We start from the raw sequence: 18,075 nt of genomic DNA, 5'->3' as shown, positions 1-18,075 counted from the left end.
TAACAGCCCCATGTTTTTATTCTTCAGCCTTGGCTACATATGAAGTGATTGACTTGCTGTGCATTGCTTTGCAGTAGTGAACAGCTTAATGTATTTACTACTCGCTTGTGTCATTGACAGTATACTTCACTCCCACTGCACAATTGTTTTTCAATTGCTCACCTTCAAGTTGAGAAACATTACCTGGCTACCTGTCTCGTGTTGCCTGTTATATTGCTACAAGTCCCCTTTAGACTCTGCTAGAGTGGCTTTGCATGATTCACAGTTTGTAATAATCCTTGTGTGTCCTGTACCAGGACTTGGTGCAGCTCCTAAATTCACCTTCTCTCTGAAACAAACTATTTAACACATTCCCATTTTAATAGGATCTTTGTTTCAATTGAACTTTCTTCTGATTGGCCGCCTCTCATAAACGGAAGGTTTAAACGGCAGGTGGGAGGGGCTTCTGTGCTCACAGCCAGAGCTCTCTGCCTGAGATGGCCATATCTGCAACATCATACACAGCCAAGGGTAGGAAAAGCTGTCTGAAACAAAGCATTACTAAACTACAGTGAAGAGACGCGTGACAGGTTCTCTATAACTAAACTGGAAATTTATCAGGTCGATAACAGTAGTATGATTAGAACCCTAATATTATGAGGTAGATAACAAGTTATATTGTAATTTGATTTCAGATTATTCTCTATTCTCTTTGGTCTTCTGAGTACTGAAAACATGATTTATTTATTTATTTTTTGACAATCACAATCAAAAACATGTTTCTGCATTTAAAAATGAACAAATAGTTTGATATCAGACCTGTTACTGTTACTGTTTCCATCTTCACTCTGACGTTTCTTTGATTCCAACAGATTTCCACGGGGGAGGGAAATCGACTCTTTTACACTGTGCACTAGTCTATGGTGTGTCTGCCCAAATCTAATTTTATTGTAAAGTCATCTGAGGCTTCAGGAGTGCAGTGGAGTGAAAGGAAAAGCAGCTCAGTGTTTTCTTCTGTTAGTGATTCTGCTGCAGGGATGCCAAACGAGGAATGGGGATTAAAATACTCCTGTTGTAGCACAATTCAAGGGAAAAAGCTTGACAACAGCATTAATCTCATTGTGGTAGTGATTAGGTAATTATTAGTCGTCTAACTAACAGTATTTGGGTTGTGTAGATTTACTACGCCTGTGGTGGCGTCTAATCAAACATGATAACTGCTCTTATTGCTTTGTGATGGTTACTTCTATGTGACAGGAAATTGTTAAATTCGACAGTCTGATGTGCGTCAGCTTCAGTAGTTTGAGCCTGCTGATAACTCCTTGGTTGAAAACTGAATGAGTCTTATTGTCACTTCATCGCTAAGCCAATGTTCCAGAGATCCGGTTTTAAACAGTGATGTTTTTATTTCCCTTTTTAGTCAAGATTTGCAAGCTGCCCTGCCAGGTAGGCAGTGTTTCAGTCTCCTCATTAAAACCTGAGTGGATTTCTACAATTACACCTCTCCTGCCACGAACGGCAACTTAAAGTGAACCCAGAGCCTGCTCCCACTTTCAGTGCTTTCTCAGTTAATTACATCTGGCCACGATCAGGGACCTCATTTCCAAACGAATACCTCCGGTTTAACCCTCATGGCCCTGCTAACCATATTTAGCAGCGTTTGAATAAAAACAACCATGAAAGGCAAAAAATGGCTAAGAACATCACCGAGCTGCTCGGGTGGATAGGACATCCTAATCCCCAGATAGATGTGTGAGCTGACTTTAAAAATAGCTTCTTTTTGTTATAAGACAGACCATGACTGATGTTGACGAGAGCAAAACGGCTTCTAGGATGTCACTTAGAGGAGTTTTCCACATTAAGCCTGCTAAATCTGGAAATGCATAATGTTCTCTCAGTTTGTTCTTACTGACTCAGTAAATTGTAAATGAGGGCTAACTCTCAAAGATGTCTCAAGTTCCCAAAACAAAGCTTCCCAGGAAGTCTGTTATATTTTTTGTCCCTGCAGTGTTGAGGCATCAGCTGTGTGACTGTGGGTGCTGCTCACTGAGTTTAAATCCAGATTAAAGATTCATTATCAGCTGTAAAGATGTTTGCTTCAGGGCAGAAGCCTGTTAACCTCGCAGCACCAGGTGTAGACTTTCAGCTCTCTGCTGCCGAGCCAGTAAGGCTCCTGAGATTGTAAACAAACCTTTAAGGGAAATTTCACCCATTATCTTGGTTTAGAACATCTGTCATATTCAGGACAGCAAAACAAATTACTTCATAGAAATGTAGAATTTGTGGAGTTAAATCTACTTTTGTAAAATTTCTGTATGTTATAGTAAATGGAAACTGTTTACAGTAGTGTCCAACATTCTTGAGTCACCATTAGGCTTCAGTGAGCAGTAGAGGAATCAACTGAAAGGCGAGATGCATCTGTCGGGTCTTTGCTGGATTTTTCCTGTTTTGTTTTAGATGGTGTTCATCTGATGTAGCAGGTTTTTCTAGACCTGCTGCTTCTTCTTTTTCCCCTCATTTGTCCAACTTCATCAAATTGTTTTTAAAGGGCCCGCTGCACACCGTGCTGAGTTTAAGACTAATAATGTATTTTTGCAGCAGGCCTAAAGATACAGTTTAAAATTGTCTATTGACTTAAGTTTTCTCTTATTTGTAGACAGCACTGGTTCATCCTTGAGTCAGATGTCTTTCTTATGCTCGAATGCTTCAATCAGCTTAAAAAAACAAAAAAATGTCTTTGAAAATTCTCATCTGCAGGGACTGGACTGGAAATGAGTGAAAAAGCAGCCACAAATTTAAAAGCTCTCTGAAAAGCCTGCAAAACTGTTGCACAAGAGCAGTGGGAAAAAATACAAGTCTGACTCCTTTGAAAGAAAATGTAAAGAAGTGGGTGGTGGCTGAAGAATTTTGCACAGTATAATAATCTTAATCTCTGTGACATTTTCACAATCCTAATCTGGACCAATCACGTAATCACAGCCAAAGTCACGAGATGGGGGGAAAATCTGATGCCGTCGTAAACGTAAAAACCAGCCTAACATTGAGTGACATGCTGTGAAGTGTCACAACTGTAGCTCAAACTTGGGAGAGAAATGCGTTAGTAAAAGCTTAGTTACCTATGGTAACAAATAAATTGTTAGTGAGATGTGTGTCCTTTATTAATGTATAATCCTGTTTGACCGATCCAGCCTCAGAGGACACAAACACCAAGTCTGCTCTGTCTCTGTCCTCCCCTGTAGGGGCTAAACTGACCTAATTAAAGTGCCGTCTGCTCAGCCTCATGTTGATGTTCTTAGTTTAGACCTGACTCCTGCAGCGTTTACCTGTTTACCCATTTCAGGAGCTCTCAGTGTAACTCTTTCATGATGAGATGTCAGAGACCTGTTTGTCAGGTGCAGACTTGCTCTGTCTGAAGTCAGTATTTGAATATCTCTGTGTTCTCGGCAGGAGGCTGATGGCGATGACAGGTTGGGGCTGGCAGGTGACGCAGAGGGAGAATGTGATGGCGACTCCAAAGCAGACACTCCAGATTATCCTCTCTCCACAGCAGACACAGACAACACTCCAGAATGCCTCAACAAAGCTCTGGAGGGGCTGCCGCCCAGGTAAACAGTCCTCAAACGCAGAAACCCACATGGCAGAAAACATTTGTGCTCAAAGCGTGTCTTTTTGATATCCGTGCTTATAAATTACTCACAATCCCGCCGCTGAGCTGGAATGCAGAACCACAGGGGTATGATAATATTAACACGTAGCCAAACTAGTTTGAATCTCCGCATGAGAGTCTATCATAGCTCAACAAGCTTTGTCCAAGATGGTAGCAATTCATTAAAAATGAATGAATAGTGTTCTATTGTTTAACTGTAGGAGTCTGTTTATGGTCTGTCAGAAGTAGTTATAACAGTGCAGATGCTCTCTGGGAAGATATTTGGAGGGCTGCAGTTGGTTGTTGGCATAAAAAGCGGCAGAAATAGTTACAAAGTTACAAAGAAGTTCAAAGCAAGTGAGGGTTTTTATTAATAGTAGGGATAAATGTTACTAGTTCACTAGACAGTTATTATGCTTATGTTCAGCTTTATATTCTTATGTTTGGACTGTTCAAAACAATCCTTTTCTTTCTTTGTTGTTTTTGTAAAATAAGAAGCCCCTCACTTGTCCTCTGTCTCAGGTTGTTTAACCTCCCTTCAGCTTTCCTTTAAGCTCACCTTCTGAGAGCAGCTCGTAGGGTTGGAACCAGAGATGACCATATTAGGGATTTCCACTCTGTGATAACATATAGAGGCAAGAGCAATAAAAACTAGGCTAGCTCAGCTGAAGTCTGAGGTTTTGGCTCTCAGGGACTACTTATACATGAATGTATTTTGCCTTTTTTAATATTCACCATTGGATACTAGAGGTGGGAATCACCATACATCCCACAATACGATATTATCACAATACTTAACGCACGATACGATATTATTGCAATTTTTTAAAATATTTTGCCATATTCAGATTCTGTACATAAAGGTAAACTTTATCAATATTCATTTTATCTAATAACAAAGTCTCGCACTCAGTCTTTCTCTCATTTCAGTTTTATTGTTGACAAACTGAACGGTTTGTATTACAGTCTAGTCCAACTTAACTGAATGCAACCATCTGGTACAATTATAGCTATTCTGAACTATGCAATATGAAAACTATGCAGCCCCTTCAGCAACTGAAAAATTTGAAAGTAAATTAAAACAAAATATAATTTTACATTAAATTAAAAAGTTTTAAACTTAATTAAAATAAAACATGTCTTAAATTAAAATAAGTAAACTGTCATGTTTATTGCTGCCAAAAAAAACGTTAAACACATTTGGACAGTGTCAGGATTCTTGTTCAGAAAAAGGAGCTGATCAACATGCTCTGAAGTCAGAGCATGTTCCAGTCCACAAAAACTTTTTTTTGTAACAAAATATCGATTTCTGCTGTCCCTGTATCGATACATTATTAGCAAACAAAATATCACCATACTACACAGTATCGATTTTTTCCCCCACCCCTATTGGATACAGTGCATATCTGGCAGAAAAATGAAAAAAATGAATAATTGTACTTTTAATACTTGTACCCCTGCCTTTTAAAAAAGCCATTCATATTTTATAAATGTACAACACCAGATAATTTGACATATAAAACAAGAATAGTTATTATTTTGAATATTTTCAGGTGGCTCTTAAATACACACATATACTAACAGTGTTCATCTTCCTCCATTAGATTATGTTCAGTTTTGACTTAAAAAAAAGACTTGAAATAATCATTAAGTCATTTGATTATTAAGTATAAAGTATAGATATCCCTGTGTATACAGTGTAAATATAACAGATCAGATCAACAGATCAATATAAAGATCAAATTCATTCTAAGTGCAGTGAATCGTTTGCATGTTGGCTCAGGTGACCTGACGAAACCTGACGTGCATTTTAAATGTTCTTCTGCTGTAATGTTCAGCTGTAAGAGGCAGTTTTCCCTCTGAGTTATGAGAGCACCTCAGTGAGGTGATTGTTTACCTTTCTGGTATAAATGTAGGTTAATTTGAGCAGAAATAGATTCTTACTGTTTGAACATGCTCTTATTAATGCAGTGAAAGTGAATTTGCAGCTATTTCAAAGAACTCAGCTCCAAGAGTTCAATAAATTACTTTGTGACTGCTGATAATTTTAATTTGACATGTAATCCCGACTGATAAATTATATTTATGAGTTGGGACTCTTTTATTCAAAGCGAGTGGCAGAAGCGATGGCACAGAAGGTTTGCATACGCCTACAGTGATTATGTTATAATATATGCAAATAAACAAACACAGCACTGAGATGGCTTTTAGATCTAAAAGCTAACCTAGTGGTGAGGTTTGCCTGGAAAAAAATCCACATGACCTTTTTTGTTGGTACTCATGTCAGTAGCATGCACTCTGGTACAATGAAGCAGGCGGAGCACTGCTTTCTGTTTGGTAAAGAAGAAAATTAGATTTTATTTTTATATACAGGTCGTGTATACAGTATAAACCTCTGTAAATAAGCAGGAGAAATACCTTAATATATAATAATATTTTGTGATAATACTCTTTATTTATGGGCTAATGTGGTGTATTTCGAGGTAAGACACTAAATCCTGGTGAAGTCTGGGAAACACATTGAAATCTGGACTTTACCCCTGTAATCAGTAAAGGAGCCACTGATATATAGTTCTTGCACTATGAAAATTCCTTGAACAAGGAGGTCACTTACACTTTGAACAGGTTTGAGTCCTCAGCTCCTGAAACAGGTCAGCTTTATGGTCATTTGGTCACATTTCAGTAGAATTGACAGTGTTTGTGTTACACTTACAACACAGCGCAGGTCTAAACTTAAAGCTTAACGTTCAGACTGTGTTTGGTGCATCTTTGGGAGTTGCTTCATCCATGTTAGTGGCCCTAAACAGCAGAGAGATGCATAATATTTGATTTCACAAGCTCCCTTGGCTCAGCGGCAGCACCACACACCCTACTGTTACGCTTCGTGTGCCTGGGAGCAGGTGATGCAAATTGTGTAATCGGAGAGCACATTATACTTTCCCACTGAATTATATTTAGTGACTCATCATTTTGTGAGTTTGTGAGAAGAATGAAATCTGCATTTGATTTTCTAATGGAATATTCTTCTCGCTCTTATTTTGAAAGTTCAGTAGCTGCTTGCCGTTCATTGGCCAGGTTGCTGTTGTGGTGGTCTTCAGTATAATTCAGTAGTCCATGTTTTCTCTGGAAATGCACAGCAAGCAGAAGAACCTGCAGCAGGAGGAGAGCTCACACATGAACATAGCATCCGGGCAGAACATGGACTGCTGTAGTCCAAGATGGTGGAGTTCATCCCTGGAGAGCAGCTGTCTGTATTCGTTTCATTCTGGTGGACCTGGCACATACAACATGTGCAAATAAGTGATTTTTTAAAAACTACACAGGTGTTTTCCAAGCAGACTCTTCCAAACATTACTATGACAGTTAAAAGCAGTCGTTCATGGAGTCTGCAGAGTGAATGATTGTTTGAATGAGTTTAATAGAGCTGGTGCAAACACTGCTTGTTGCTGTGTTTGTGAGTGAAACAAGTATTTTGTAGGTTTAATTATCGTGTGCGCTGCGGCAGTCACTGCCACTGTCTTGGGTTTGTCTGGATCAAGTTGTCACTGAATGTTTGAATGACAAAACTCATTGCTTTAAAACATTAATGAAGCTGGCAAAGCTACATATCCCATGTCTGACATGCTCTTTATATACAGATGAGGAGTGGAGGATGTGAGCAATGAAGGCCAGGTCACAGGGCTTAAAGGCTCACGAGGGGAGAAGCGACTAATCCCTGCAGACTGACCGTTGGAGCCACTGTGCTGCAGAGAGAGAAGGAAAGGACAGGAGGAATGAAGGGAGACGAGATATTCAGAGAAGAAGACTCAGATGGAGGGAGGGGGAACGAGCAGTAGAGTGAATCAGAATCAGAATAGAGAGCAGACGTATGGGCTGAGCAGAATGACCCGGCAGAGAAGGATGGACTCGAAGGTGAAAAGAGAGGGAAGGGATGTAAATGCAGCCAGCGCAATGGTGGATGGAGTGTGAGCACAGCGCAGACTGGAAACAGCAGCAGCTTTTTTTCATGATGCAGCTGTTTTTCAGCTCCATTCACACGGCGAGCAGCGGGCTCTCTGCCCTGCGTGGCTGCTGTGCAGCTCCCTGATAACTGCTTTAAAAAAGGACCCGGCTTCTTTCCATAATTGCAATCATGCTGTGCTTGCAGTGCAGGTAGTGCTGCTAAAACATAAAGCTGAACATAAGCATATGTCGTTAGGCCTTAAAGACCAATTACCACTAAGCCTTAGCCTAAGCTACTACTCGCAAACAACATATGCTGAACATCTTTATGCGCTATTAAAAGCAGGCCTTATTTGGGCCAACTCATTCACCACATGAGTGCAGATGTTACAGCAAAAGTCATAATCCCTGGAGCTGTATGCAGTAGCCCAGTAAACCGCACGTAATGAACTTAAAATGTCAATAAATGCATGTAGATGACAGTGAGGTGTCAGGGTGAGCTTCAGGCTGTTTTTGACCATAAAGCTTGGTCCCTGCACGCCAGCAGTCAGATGGGGTAAAGAGAGCAGCAGGCGGCAGTGAACTTGGACGCCATGATGTTAGACATAACTGCGGCCAACTGCAGCCCGGGAGGGTAACCCTGAGTGATAAATGGTTCACCTGTAGCGACCTTATGAATTTTACTGATATACAAACAAGTCATCATGAAAATTCCTGCACAGCACCTCGATATTCTTAAGAAGCAAACTGTGGACTGTCATCTTTTTCCTCCTTTGACTTTCAAACCAGTGGCATTTCATTCATTTTGAATGAGAACTCAAAACGTCTTTAGTGACTTATTATATATATTATTATTAATTCTGTATAATATATTATTAATTTTAGTTCTAATTTCTAATCTCCACAGATGGAAGAACTACTGGATACGAGGCGTTCTGTCTTTAGCCATGATCTCTGGCTTCTTCCTCATTATATATATGGGACCTATTGCTCTTATACTTGTGGTAAGTGTCGTCTTTGTTCTGTACCGTTTTTGTAAAAACACAGAATGAAGCTCATAGTTTGAATCTGTTGCTTGTGGCTGAACTTTGTTCTTATGTTTCCGCTTTGCTCCCATCATCTGACCCAGGTCATGTCTGTCCAAATCAAGTGTTTCCAAGAAATTATCACCATTGGCTACAGAGTTTACCATTCCTATGACCTGCCATGGTTCAGGACACTAAGCTGGTAAGGAAAATGGGTTTCACAGAAAAAGAGCTGATACTTTGATGTATTTTGAACAGAGGGTTCCTCTTAAATGGATAGCTTGTTTTCTTTGAAGAGGGGATGCATGAAGTCTTTATCCAGTAGTCAGTGCATTGCCCAGACTCTGTTTGTGGACACGTCACTAAACCTTAAAAGGCCCATTGATTGGTAAACTGTATGTAGTTATTTGCGAAAATTAGTTTAGATCTGAGCTAACCTGCTTATCATAAACTAATTAATGCAGCAGCTAATTAGACCAGCAAACTATATGTTCGGTAAGATTCTCTTTTTTTATCTGGTAGCTTTGGATGGATATAACAGCTCAAGTTCAGTACAGTCTGACAGCTAAACCCCTGAAAATGTAACATGCACACAGCCACAGCGACATCGTCCACGTAAAGCTGTGAGTGAAATGTTTACACTGTCGCCATGTTTGTGTTTGAGAGTTAGATTGGGACAGTGCACATTCATTCACTAGTGTACTGTTGAGCTGAAGGGTTCCTATAGACTTCTATTGCAGCTTGAGGAGTCGCCCCCTGCAGGCCATCAGGGGAAATACATGTCAAAGACATTGTTTATTTACAGTCTGTTAACCATCTAATAACAGTTTTTATTGATCTAGAGATAACATACATGCTTGTTTTATAGCCTCGAAGGGGACAGCACATGTGCTTTGACTTGTTTTGGGAATAAGCAAAAGAACAATAACAGCAGGATTTTGAAATTCACCGATTGTCACGTAAGAAGTATTTTTAATCTTTTGTTCTTGATCTGATGGCTTCTAGTTCACGTCATGCTTTCACCACTTTTATGCAGTTTTACATAAACAAAATACTCCCAGATGTTTCTCCTTTAATAAAAACCAGTAAGTGCTATGTAGAAAAACAGGTTTTTGTGTCCCCAAGTAGTGTATTGAGGATTAAGGACTATTAGTACACTCAACATTATCAAAAGAAAAATAAATAAATTCCAAAACTCAAATACCGAAGCCCCCAGGCCATCTGAATGTTAGCTCTATATTCATACTGAGCTGTCTTTCTGGTATGTAAGGAGATTTAATAAAGTCCCATTTTAAGCCAGCAATGTTTGTGGCATCCACACATCATTAAACTCTGCTGTGCTGTCAGAAAAACGCTGAGTCAAGCCAGCTTCTTCTGCAGTTACTTTCTCTGTCTGTGCAACGCCTCCTTTCCCCCATGACGACTACTTTGCTCCTATTTTTGTTGCAGTGTTTTTGTTGTTACTTTGCATACACAGCACACACCCCCACGGGATGCGACATTGCAGCCGAGAGCAAAGATCACTGCCATGCTGGAAGTAAATGAAAGCTAATTGAAACTTGCCCCTTTCATCAAAGCCATCCCTCATAACACCATGCACGACCAAACAGTGCAGGTCAATGTACAGTGGGCAAGAAACACTGGTAGACACACAAACCCTCTGACCCACACGGGCAACAATCCCTGAAACATACTGAGGAAACGGATATCAAAGCATGAATGTAGAGGAAAACTAATTCCCTTTGTTTTCTGCCTCAGGTACTTTCTGATTTGTGTCAACTACTTCTTCTATGGAGAAACTGTTGCAGATTACTTTGGGGCTCTGGTACAGAGGGAGGAACCTCTGCAGTTCCTGGCTCGATATCACCGCTTCATCTCCTTCGCGTTGTACCTCGCAGGTGAGTCTCACCTGTTGTATCTCCATAAACACACATGCTCTTTGGCCCTTAGTCTCTCACTCACGTTTTCCTTACGGGGGTGGATTAGGTTTCACAAGACGCAGCTTTTACTCAGTAGAGTTCAGTTACAAATAACATTACTGGGGAAATAAATTGAACAAAAGCAGAAACAAAGCTCTCGGGGAGCTTCTTGGTATAAACAGACTAAACTGATTTACAGTGATACAGCTTTTTCTTTGGTGCCTACATTTACATTTATTGCTGCCGGATGTGCCGTAAAAGCACAAATATTGAGGTGTGGCTTTTATCAGCATGCTGTCCCCATACATTATGGGTAAAGAGAAACAGCAACTAACCAAAAAAGCCAAGTGTATAATTGTAGTTTTCTTTTGGAAACCACTTGTGATCTTAGATTCAAATCATCTTAATAAATTGCTAAACATAAATTAATTTATCAATATATGTTACGGTTTTTTCCCCTGTTTGTACTGGGCTGCCATGAGCTGGGGAACTTTAAAAATTTGCATCAGTTGTGGAGATCAGCTGTGAACTGAATCCCATGCAAATGTGTCACATTTATAATTTGTAAAATAAAAAGTTGCCACAAATGTGACCCCTGTTTGCTAAACAGAAGGTGAGGCTTCAGCCTCTGTGTGATCTGAAGTCAACGGGTCTTTTTTTTGCCTCCCTGTTTCCTGTGTTGGCAATTACAAATGAAAGTCTAGTGGTAAATTTAGGAGAGCTCACGTTGCTACGTGGCATAAAGACCCATTCAGATGAGAGGCAGGGGAAATCTCAGTGAGACGGGAGGAATGCACGGCGTCTTGTAGCTTGGCCGAGAACAGCTGAGTTTGACCGGAGATATCAGTAAAATCGAGTAAAAGAGACTTTGTTTATCCTGTGACTGCACAGCTCAAATCATGAGCCTGGAGGAGTATTTCAGAGTCATGCAAAAGCCCTCTTTGCACAGGATTAGTATTACCAGGAGATGTTAATTAACATTCATATGCCGAGGGCTGAGCCCACTGAGGGATGGCAGATGTTCTCACTGAGTGCTGCCATGCATGTTTAACCTTTTTCATCTTTTGGTATTTCACTCTGATGGATTCCACCTTACTCACTGGGGCCCGATTTTCACTTGATTACTTTTATTAGTGGAGCTCTGATTGGGGAAATATTGCAGGTATTTTGTGTTGGAATGGATATGTTAGATTCACACTGGGTTAAGGCTACAGATGATCTCCTTAACAGTGAAATAGAGTTCTTGGAGTTTCCTGCTAAGTAGCCACTAATTTCAATTTCTATCTGTGCTGAATAAAAGTGACATTTTTCTAACAAACTATTTTGTAGAAAAAACTGTCCCATTTAGGATAAAGGCAAGTGAATCCCCACTGTCACCCCCCAAAATAAGCTGAGGTAGGAACCTAACCCAACGAAACAAACTGTGGATTTGGATCTTTACACTCCTACTGTTCTTGTGTAACTTTTAACGTTTAAAAACACTGACCCAAAAATGGACCAAATGCAAAAGCTGCCTGTAACCCCCAGTAAAGACCCGAGGCACTCGGCATGCTTGTGATGATTCTGTATTAACTGGTACACGCCTCGCCAGCTTTCCAGCTGTCTCCATCTGTCGGTACCGGAGTCACTGAAATAGCCCGAGTATCATTACCAGATAGTTTTCAGCCTTCCTGGCACTGCCCCTCGAGCCCACTGCACCACCCCTCATCTGCAGACCACACCTCCACCACACAGCCGCTGTGTTTAAATAAAAACAAACATCTTCGTGCATTCATATTGTTTTCAGTGTTAAGGCCAGTGGAAAAACTAAAGTTTTTTATTTTATTTTAATCTGTCTCTTAGTAGCAAGCGCAGAAGTGCAGAAATAACTAGGTTTAGAAATTAAGATTAACTTCTTCTTTACAGAACAAAGTGCAGTTTAATGTAAGACGAGCACCATTTGGCATCTGAGACATTTTGAACTACACATGGTCTTCTTAACCTGCCACAGTACCAACTCTGCAGAGGGTCTGTCCTAGAAAAAGCTCACACACAAGGTCTCAGCTGCACCAAGTCTTGGCTCAAATCAGTGTAACATCAGAGTTACCGAAGGTTAAATGCCCAGAGACTTTCTGTGAAGGAAAACTGAGAAGTGTCCAATCACAAGCATGTCTCCCACATCCCCCTGAAACACTACATCATGTGTTATGAGTCTTGATATTTTTGATTATAGCGTACACTTGTTGTTCATCTTGGAGTAAAAACTGACAGCATGTCGTCTGCTCTTTCACAGGTTTCTGCATGTTTGTGCTGAGTTTAGTGAAGAAACATTACCGCCTGCAGTTTTATATGGTGTGTATCAGCCAAGTAACCATCTACTCCTCTGCTGCACCACTAACCTTCTCATCCATCCCCTCTCATGGCTTCCTGCTTCTTCTGTCTCACTCAGAGGAATTTAGAAACTCATCTCATGCCTGCGGAAGGCTTTTTAGGTCGTGTTTGTCATTAAATGTTATCCTGCATTAGCTCTCTGTCCACACCGACACAGCGTTTGATCCCAGATGAGTGCAGGACTTCTGCAGTGGCTCCAGCTGTATTTCATTTATGTGCACCTGCTTTGCTTATTTCTGTCTGTAGCCACCTTTATGCTCCACATTTTATCAACTAAACAAATTTTAATGACTAACTTAATTTCAATTTTAATGTTATCTCACATACAAATTTATGCAAATTGCTACAAATAGCACGAATGCAAACATTTCTCAGGAAAGGCGGCCACAAAGGGAAGAGCCACCCTTTCTTTCATCCAACATGATTGTTTTCAGGCTAAACTGCTCATTGTATACTAATATTTTAGAATGGTTTAATTGTGCTGCTGTCTTTGTTTCTAGTATTGTAATAATTTAGTTGCATGCGTCTCCACAGGAATCAGTTCTCTCACTGCTGCCTGCTTTTCTTTTGATGTTTTTCACATTTCTGCACCATCTGATCTGCTGTGTGGCTCTGTCAGTGCCGTCCAGCATGTCCGCCTGTCCTTCTGTTTGTTTCCACTATTTCTGACATGATCCGACTTTCTGAGCAGGCACGGCTACATTCCAGTGCAGTGACACTGTGGTGTTTGTGTTTGTGTTTGCCATTCCAGTTTGCTTGGACCCATGTGACCCTGTTGATTGTGGTAACTCAGTCCCACCTTGTCATTCAGAACCTGTTTGAAGGAATGATCTGGTAAGCAGGACAAAGAAAGACTAGAGGAAGCTGCCCTGTGTCTGACTATCACTGTTTTATATGTTTCATCGCAACTGTGTGCCCACTGTCGGAGTTCGCTTTGTGCAGGCTTCTTAAAAAGGCAACAGTGCATTTAAAAATTAAGTCACACCAATAAAGTTTTAAGTAAGAGGAAAAAATAAGTCATTAGAGGGCAGAAGCATTTTTGAGCCAAGTCAGATACTGATTCTTACCTCTCATCATCGCTGAAATTCCTGTTTTTCAGGTTCATCGTCCCCATCTCCATAGTGATCTGCAATGACATCATGGCCTACCTGTTTGGGTTCTTCTTTGGGAGGACTCCACTCATTAAGGTAAATTAGAAATGGCTTTGAATTTCTATTTCATGCTGATGAAATTTAAGGTATGAGAAATTGGAAAACTGAACCTCTTTTCAGTGGATGATCTCATGGCGACTATGTCCCTCATTTATATACAGTCTATAGATGAGACCTGCAGAAGCTGTTGTGGAAAACATACGTAAAGAGAGTCTCCCTTCAGTTTGTTAAAGAGTTGCTTTCATTGTGAAACACAGCGTGAGCTCAAAACTAATAAATGTTCAGCGTCAGTGGTGATGAATGTTTTATCAGACTCATGTGCCGACTGCTTCACAGTCTGCCTCAGTATCAAAACAGGTGGTTGAAATTTGCCTCACAGGGCATCTGCATGGAGATCCAAGTAGTTATAATAAGGTCAGGTTGGATTCTCCAAGTACTGAGGAGAGATGCTCCAGTGTTTCAGAGGAAATGTAATTCATAGCAACAGTAACTAGCCAGTGGGAGAAATAAGCATTTGATTGTCTGTTAAAGTCATCATTTTAACCACTTACCAAGAAATGAGCCAACTATGATTCAGTGGTAAGTTTGCTTTAATAGTTTAAGATAGAAAATGAAGAAAAACGCATTCTCCAACAAATTACTTTGTTTTAGGGATTTGAGCCTCTCAGAGGACATGGTGTAGTACTTGGTGGAGTAGCTGTTGTGGGCAAGCACGGCTGTTAAGAAGTTCTCGTAGTCAGTCCCCAGGTTCGTGCACATCACAGCAGAGATTTTTAGCCACTGCTCTCTGCAGAGCCTCTCAGAGTCTTTAAGGTTTCTAGTTTCTCACTGGGAGACACAAAGCTTCTGGGCTCTCTGTGGGTCCAGAGGCTGACCGGGCGACTCCATGGCCTCCACATGCTGCTTCTTGTGCCACTCCAGAGTGAAGGAGGTTCTTGTTAAAGATTTTTCCATCTTTTTCCTCAATGTGATGCAGCGGTCTTGTGCTGTGGGTAGGGGGGGAAAAAAAGCATGGAAACATGCCGTAGTCGGCATTGTTTTCCCTTGAACTGTGCGGAGAGGACTAATGCAGATGATTCAGTTTGGTCTCATCTGAGTCATTCAGGTGTTCGCTAACAAACCTGAGTCAGGCCTGAACATGGGCCTTCTTGAGCAGGGGTACTTTGCAAGCACTTTTCAAGCCGTAACAGCTTGGTAGGGAGTCGATGGGGGTCAAGTATTTATTTATTTCCCTCACTGTAACTGCAGCTCTTCCAGGCAGCATTGCTATCAGACTCATTAAAAACATGCACTGTTAAAGCACTGAAATAGTCAGATACAGGTCTTGAACTGTAAATCTAATGGATGTTGAACCCTTCATCATCTGATGACAGCCGCTGCTGCTGTACAGACTCAGCAGATCGGAGCTGAGGGCAGAAAAAAAGATTTATTTGAAATCACGAGTAGTTTGTGGTGAGACTGAGTAAAAACCACACGTCATGTTGATGTGAAAGAAGCCTTGTGTTTGTGTTTCTCACGCCCCGCAGCTCTCACCCAAGAAGACCTGGGAGGGTTTCATCGGAGGGTTTTTCGCCACTGTCGTCTTTGGCTTCATTGTGAGTACGCTTCTTGTTTTTTACATTTTTGCTTTGACTCACATGGTCAGCATTTCCTGCTATGCAGAGCTGTTTATGGAAGCAGACAAATCAAAGGAAACATAGATGTTGCCTTTCTTCTGCGTTGCTACTGTAGATAAGGAGCAGCTGTCGCCAATCTGTATTTCACTGTTAGGGTTGTGATTGTTGGCAGTTTCCTATCACTCTTACAACTGCCAGGACATTTTTATAAAAGTCACGTGACTCTTAGTCACAGGAAAAAAATGTGAAATATGCTTGGATGTTGTTGGAATTTCGATTTTTTTGCAATTTAATGGCAGTCGGGACCAAAATAGCCATTTTTCAGCCTCATTTTTTTCGATCACGATTGTGCTTCACATTCGTTTGCATCTCACAGGTGGTTGTTTCAGAAGCTAATGTTTCCTTTGCGTTCCCTCAGCTGGCCTACCTCCTCTCTCAGTTCCAGTGCTTTGTGTGTCCCGTGGGCTTCAACAGTGAGTCAAACAGCTTCACAGTCGAATGTGAGCCGTCTGACATCTTTGTGATGCAGGAGTACACACTTCCCACTGTGCTACAAAACACACTGACATGGGTAAGACTCTGTTCTTGTCTTTCTTTAGGAGTCATAATCATGACGACATTAAGAGATTTTAGAATGAAAGACCTATGCAGTACTCCGCCTGAAATCATCAGAAATGTTTTGCAGATGCTACATTATTTAGTTTATTTCTTCAATGCAGACAACTAACACGATGTCATTAAAAGTGATGCTCATGGTCATTTCCAGCTCCAGATTTGTAGTCTTGCTCTGCAGATCAGATTAAAATGGCTTTGATTAAATAACTTTTCAATATTTGTTTTGTCTCTTCTTGCCTCTCTTGCAGAAAACTGTCAACCTGTATCCCTTCGCGATCCACAGCATCTTCCTCTCGTCTTTTGGATCTCTCATCGGACCGTTTGGCGGCTTCTTTGCCAGCGGCTTCAAGCGAGCTTTTAAAATCAAAGTAAAGAGCATCTCCGTTTCTTCTCCGCGCGTTCACTCCTGTTTATCTGTTTGTCAGCGGGATTGGATAAGAGGCCTAATTTTATTGAGTTTGATGTAAATGTGGATCATGGACAGAGGAGGAACACATCTCTAAATATTCTGATAGGAGGGCTGAGCGGATGTGCTCTCTGAGGGCCTGTGTAGTTCATCTGCTTTCCTCTCCTGTTCATCCAGGATACTCCAGGGCTTTTGTTTCACACTTTCTGTTTGATGCAGTTTTTTGTTCAATCTGTTTTCCAGGTGAGATTTAAGTGTTGTTAGTTTCTGCGACCCGAGTGAGTGGTAGTAGTTAGCTGGAGCTCCAGCTCATACACTCACTGTCACAGATTAGTATTAGAGAGAGCGACGGTTGAAATGTTGCAGAAACTGGTTGGACCACTTCAGCTGTGTTTACTCGCTGAGATTGTATTTAAAGTGGCAGGCAGCTCAGCATTGTTTGCTTAGTCACTAATGCATTCATTACTTCAGGCTGTCAGATTAAGCTGTAGCCACCAGTGGTTTGTGCTTTTTTGTGTGCATTCCTGGTGGCCTGTGTAGCATATCTTCACCTAGTGACACCTATTTGACAAGCGATCTTTAAAAATAGCATCTTTTCCACACACTATAATTTTATTATGGATAAAAGCACAGCTTTGATGCTATAGCATGCTATGTGTCTTCTCCTTCAGGACTTTGCCAATACCATCCCTGGCCATGGAGGCATCATGGACCGCTTCGACTGCCAGTACCTGATGGCCACCTTCACACACGTCTATATTGCCAGCTTTGTCAGGTAGGAAGCGGTGGCAATGTTAATGAGTTCTCATAGAGGAACTTTGTGCTGCTGTGGTAGTTCCGTCTTTTGAACATTTAGAGGTGTTTCAATCGTGTGTAATTTTAATTGATTTTACTGGCAAGGCAGTTCACAAACCCCTCAGCCACAGTATATGAGCCACGACCGCCGACTAGGGCTGCTCGATTATGGCAAAAATGACAATCACGATTATTTTCACTGAAATTGAGATCTTGATTATTTGACGATATTTATTTAACAATAACAATGTGTTGAATAATGACTTTCAAGATTGTCAAAAAATAATATAAAATAGTGTGCAAATACTGATAACAGTGCAAATGTTTGCAATATAAGAAATAAATGAAAAATGTAAACATCTATGTTTAGTGAACTTTGCAGTGTTGCTCTGTGGTGCAGCTACGACACTGTAGCAAAGTTTACACACTGTGTCTACTTGATCCACGTCTGACTCCGCGTCTGACTTCCACACAACTGAAGGGTTTTTACCTCTTTTCAACCAACAGCAGTCACTCTCCTCTCCAAATAACTTCTGCTTAGCTTTCCGAGCTTCCCTCGGGTCCTCTCAATTGTTGTGACACGTGTTTGAAACGCAGAGAGGTGCGCTCGA

General features: G+C 40.9%; 1 protein-coding gene across 1 annotated transcript in view; it reads left to right on the top strand.

Moving 5' to 3' along the window:
• The window catches only part of cds1 (CDP-diacylglycerol synthase (phosphatidate cytidylyltransferase) 1), a 30,932-nt gene that overhangs the window by 7,970 nt on the left and 4,887 nt on the right, over positions 1 to 18,075 (top strand). Inside the window, exons 2-12 of the mRNA XM_085426447.1 lie at positions 3,427 to 3,584; positions 8,475 to 8,571; positions 8,697 to 8,794; positions 10,351 to 10,490; positions 12,784 to 12,842; positions 13,633 to 13,715; positions 13,981 to 14,068; positions 15,559 to 15,627; positions 16,067 to 16,219; positions 16,512 to 16,631; positions 17,341 to 17,444. Of these exons, the coding sequence (XP_085282573.1) occupies positions 3,427 to 3,584; positions 8,475 to 8,571; positions 8,697 to 8,794; positions 10,351 to 10,490; positions 12,784 to 12,842; positions 13,633 to 13,715; positions 13,981 to 14,068; positions 15,559 to 15,627; positions 16,067 to 16,219; positions 16,512 to 16,631; positions 17,341 to 17,444 (1,169 nt within the window). The remainder of the gene's footprint in view (positions 1 to 3,426; positions 3,585 to 8,474; positions 8,572 to 8,696; positions 8,795 to 10,350; positions 10,491 to 12,783; positions 12,843 to 13,632; positions 13,716 to 13,980; positions 14,069 to 15,558; positions 15,628 to 16,066; positions 16,220 to 16,511; positions 16,632 to 17,340; positions 17,445 to 18,075) is intronic.

The sequence above is a fragment of the Rhamphochromis longiceps genome, linkage group LG12 (assembly GCF_057381845.1).
Source record: "Rhamphochromis longiceps isolate RC_006_pf linkage group LG12, R_longiceps_female_GT1.1, whole genome shotgun sequence".
Lineage (NCBI taxonomy): Eukaryota > Metazoa > Chordata > Actinopteri > Cichliformes > Cichlidae > Rhamphochromis > Rhamphochromis longiceps.
The sequence above is the reverse complement of the archived record's forward strand: the minus strand, read 5'-3'. Positions and strand labels throughout refer to the sequence as shown.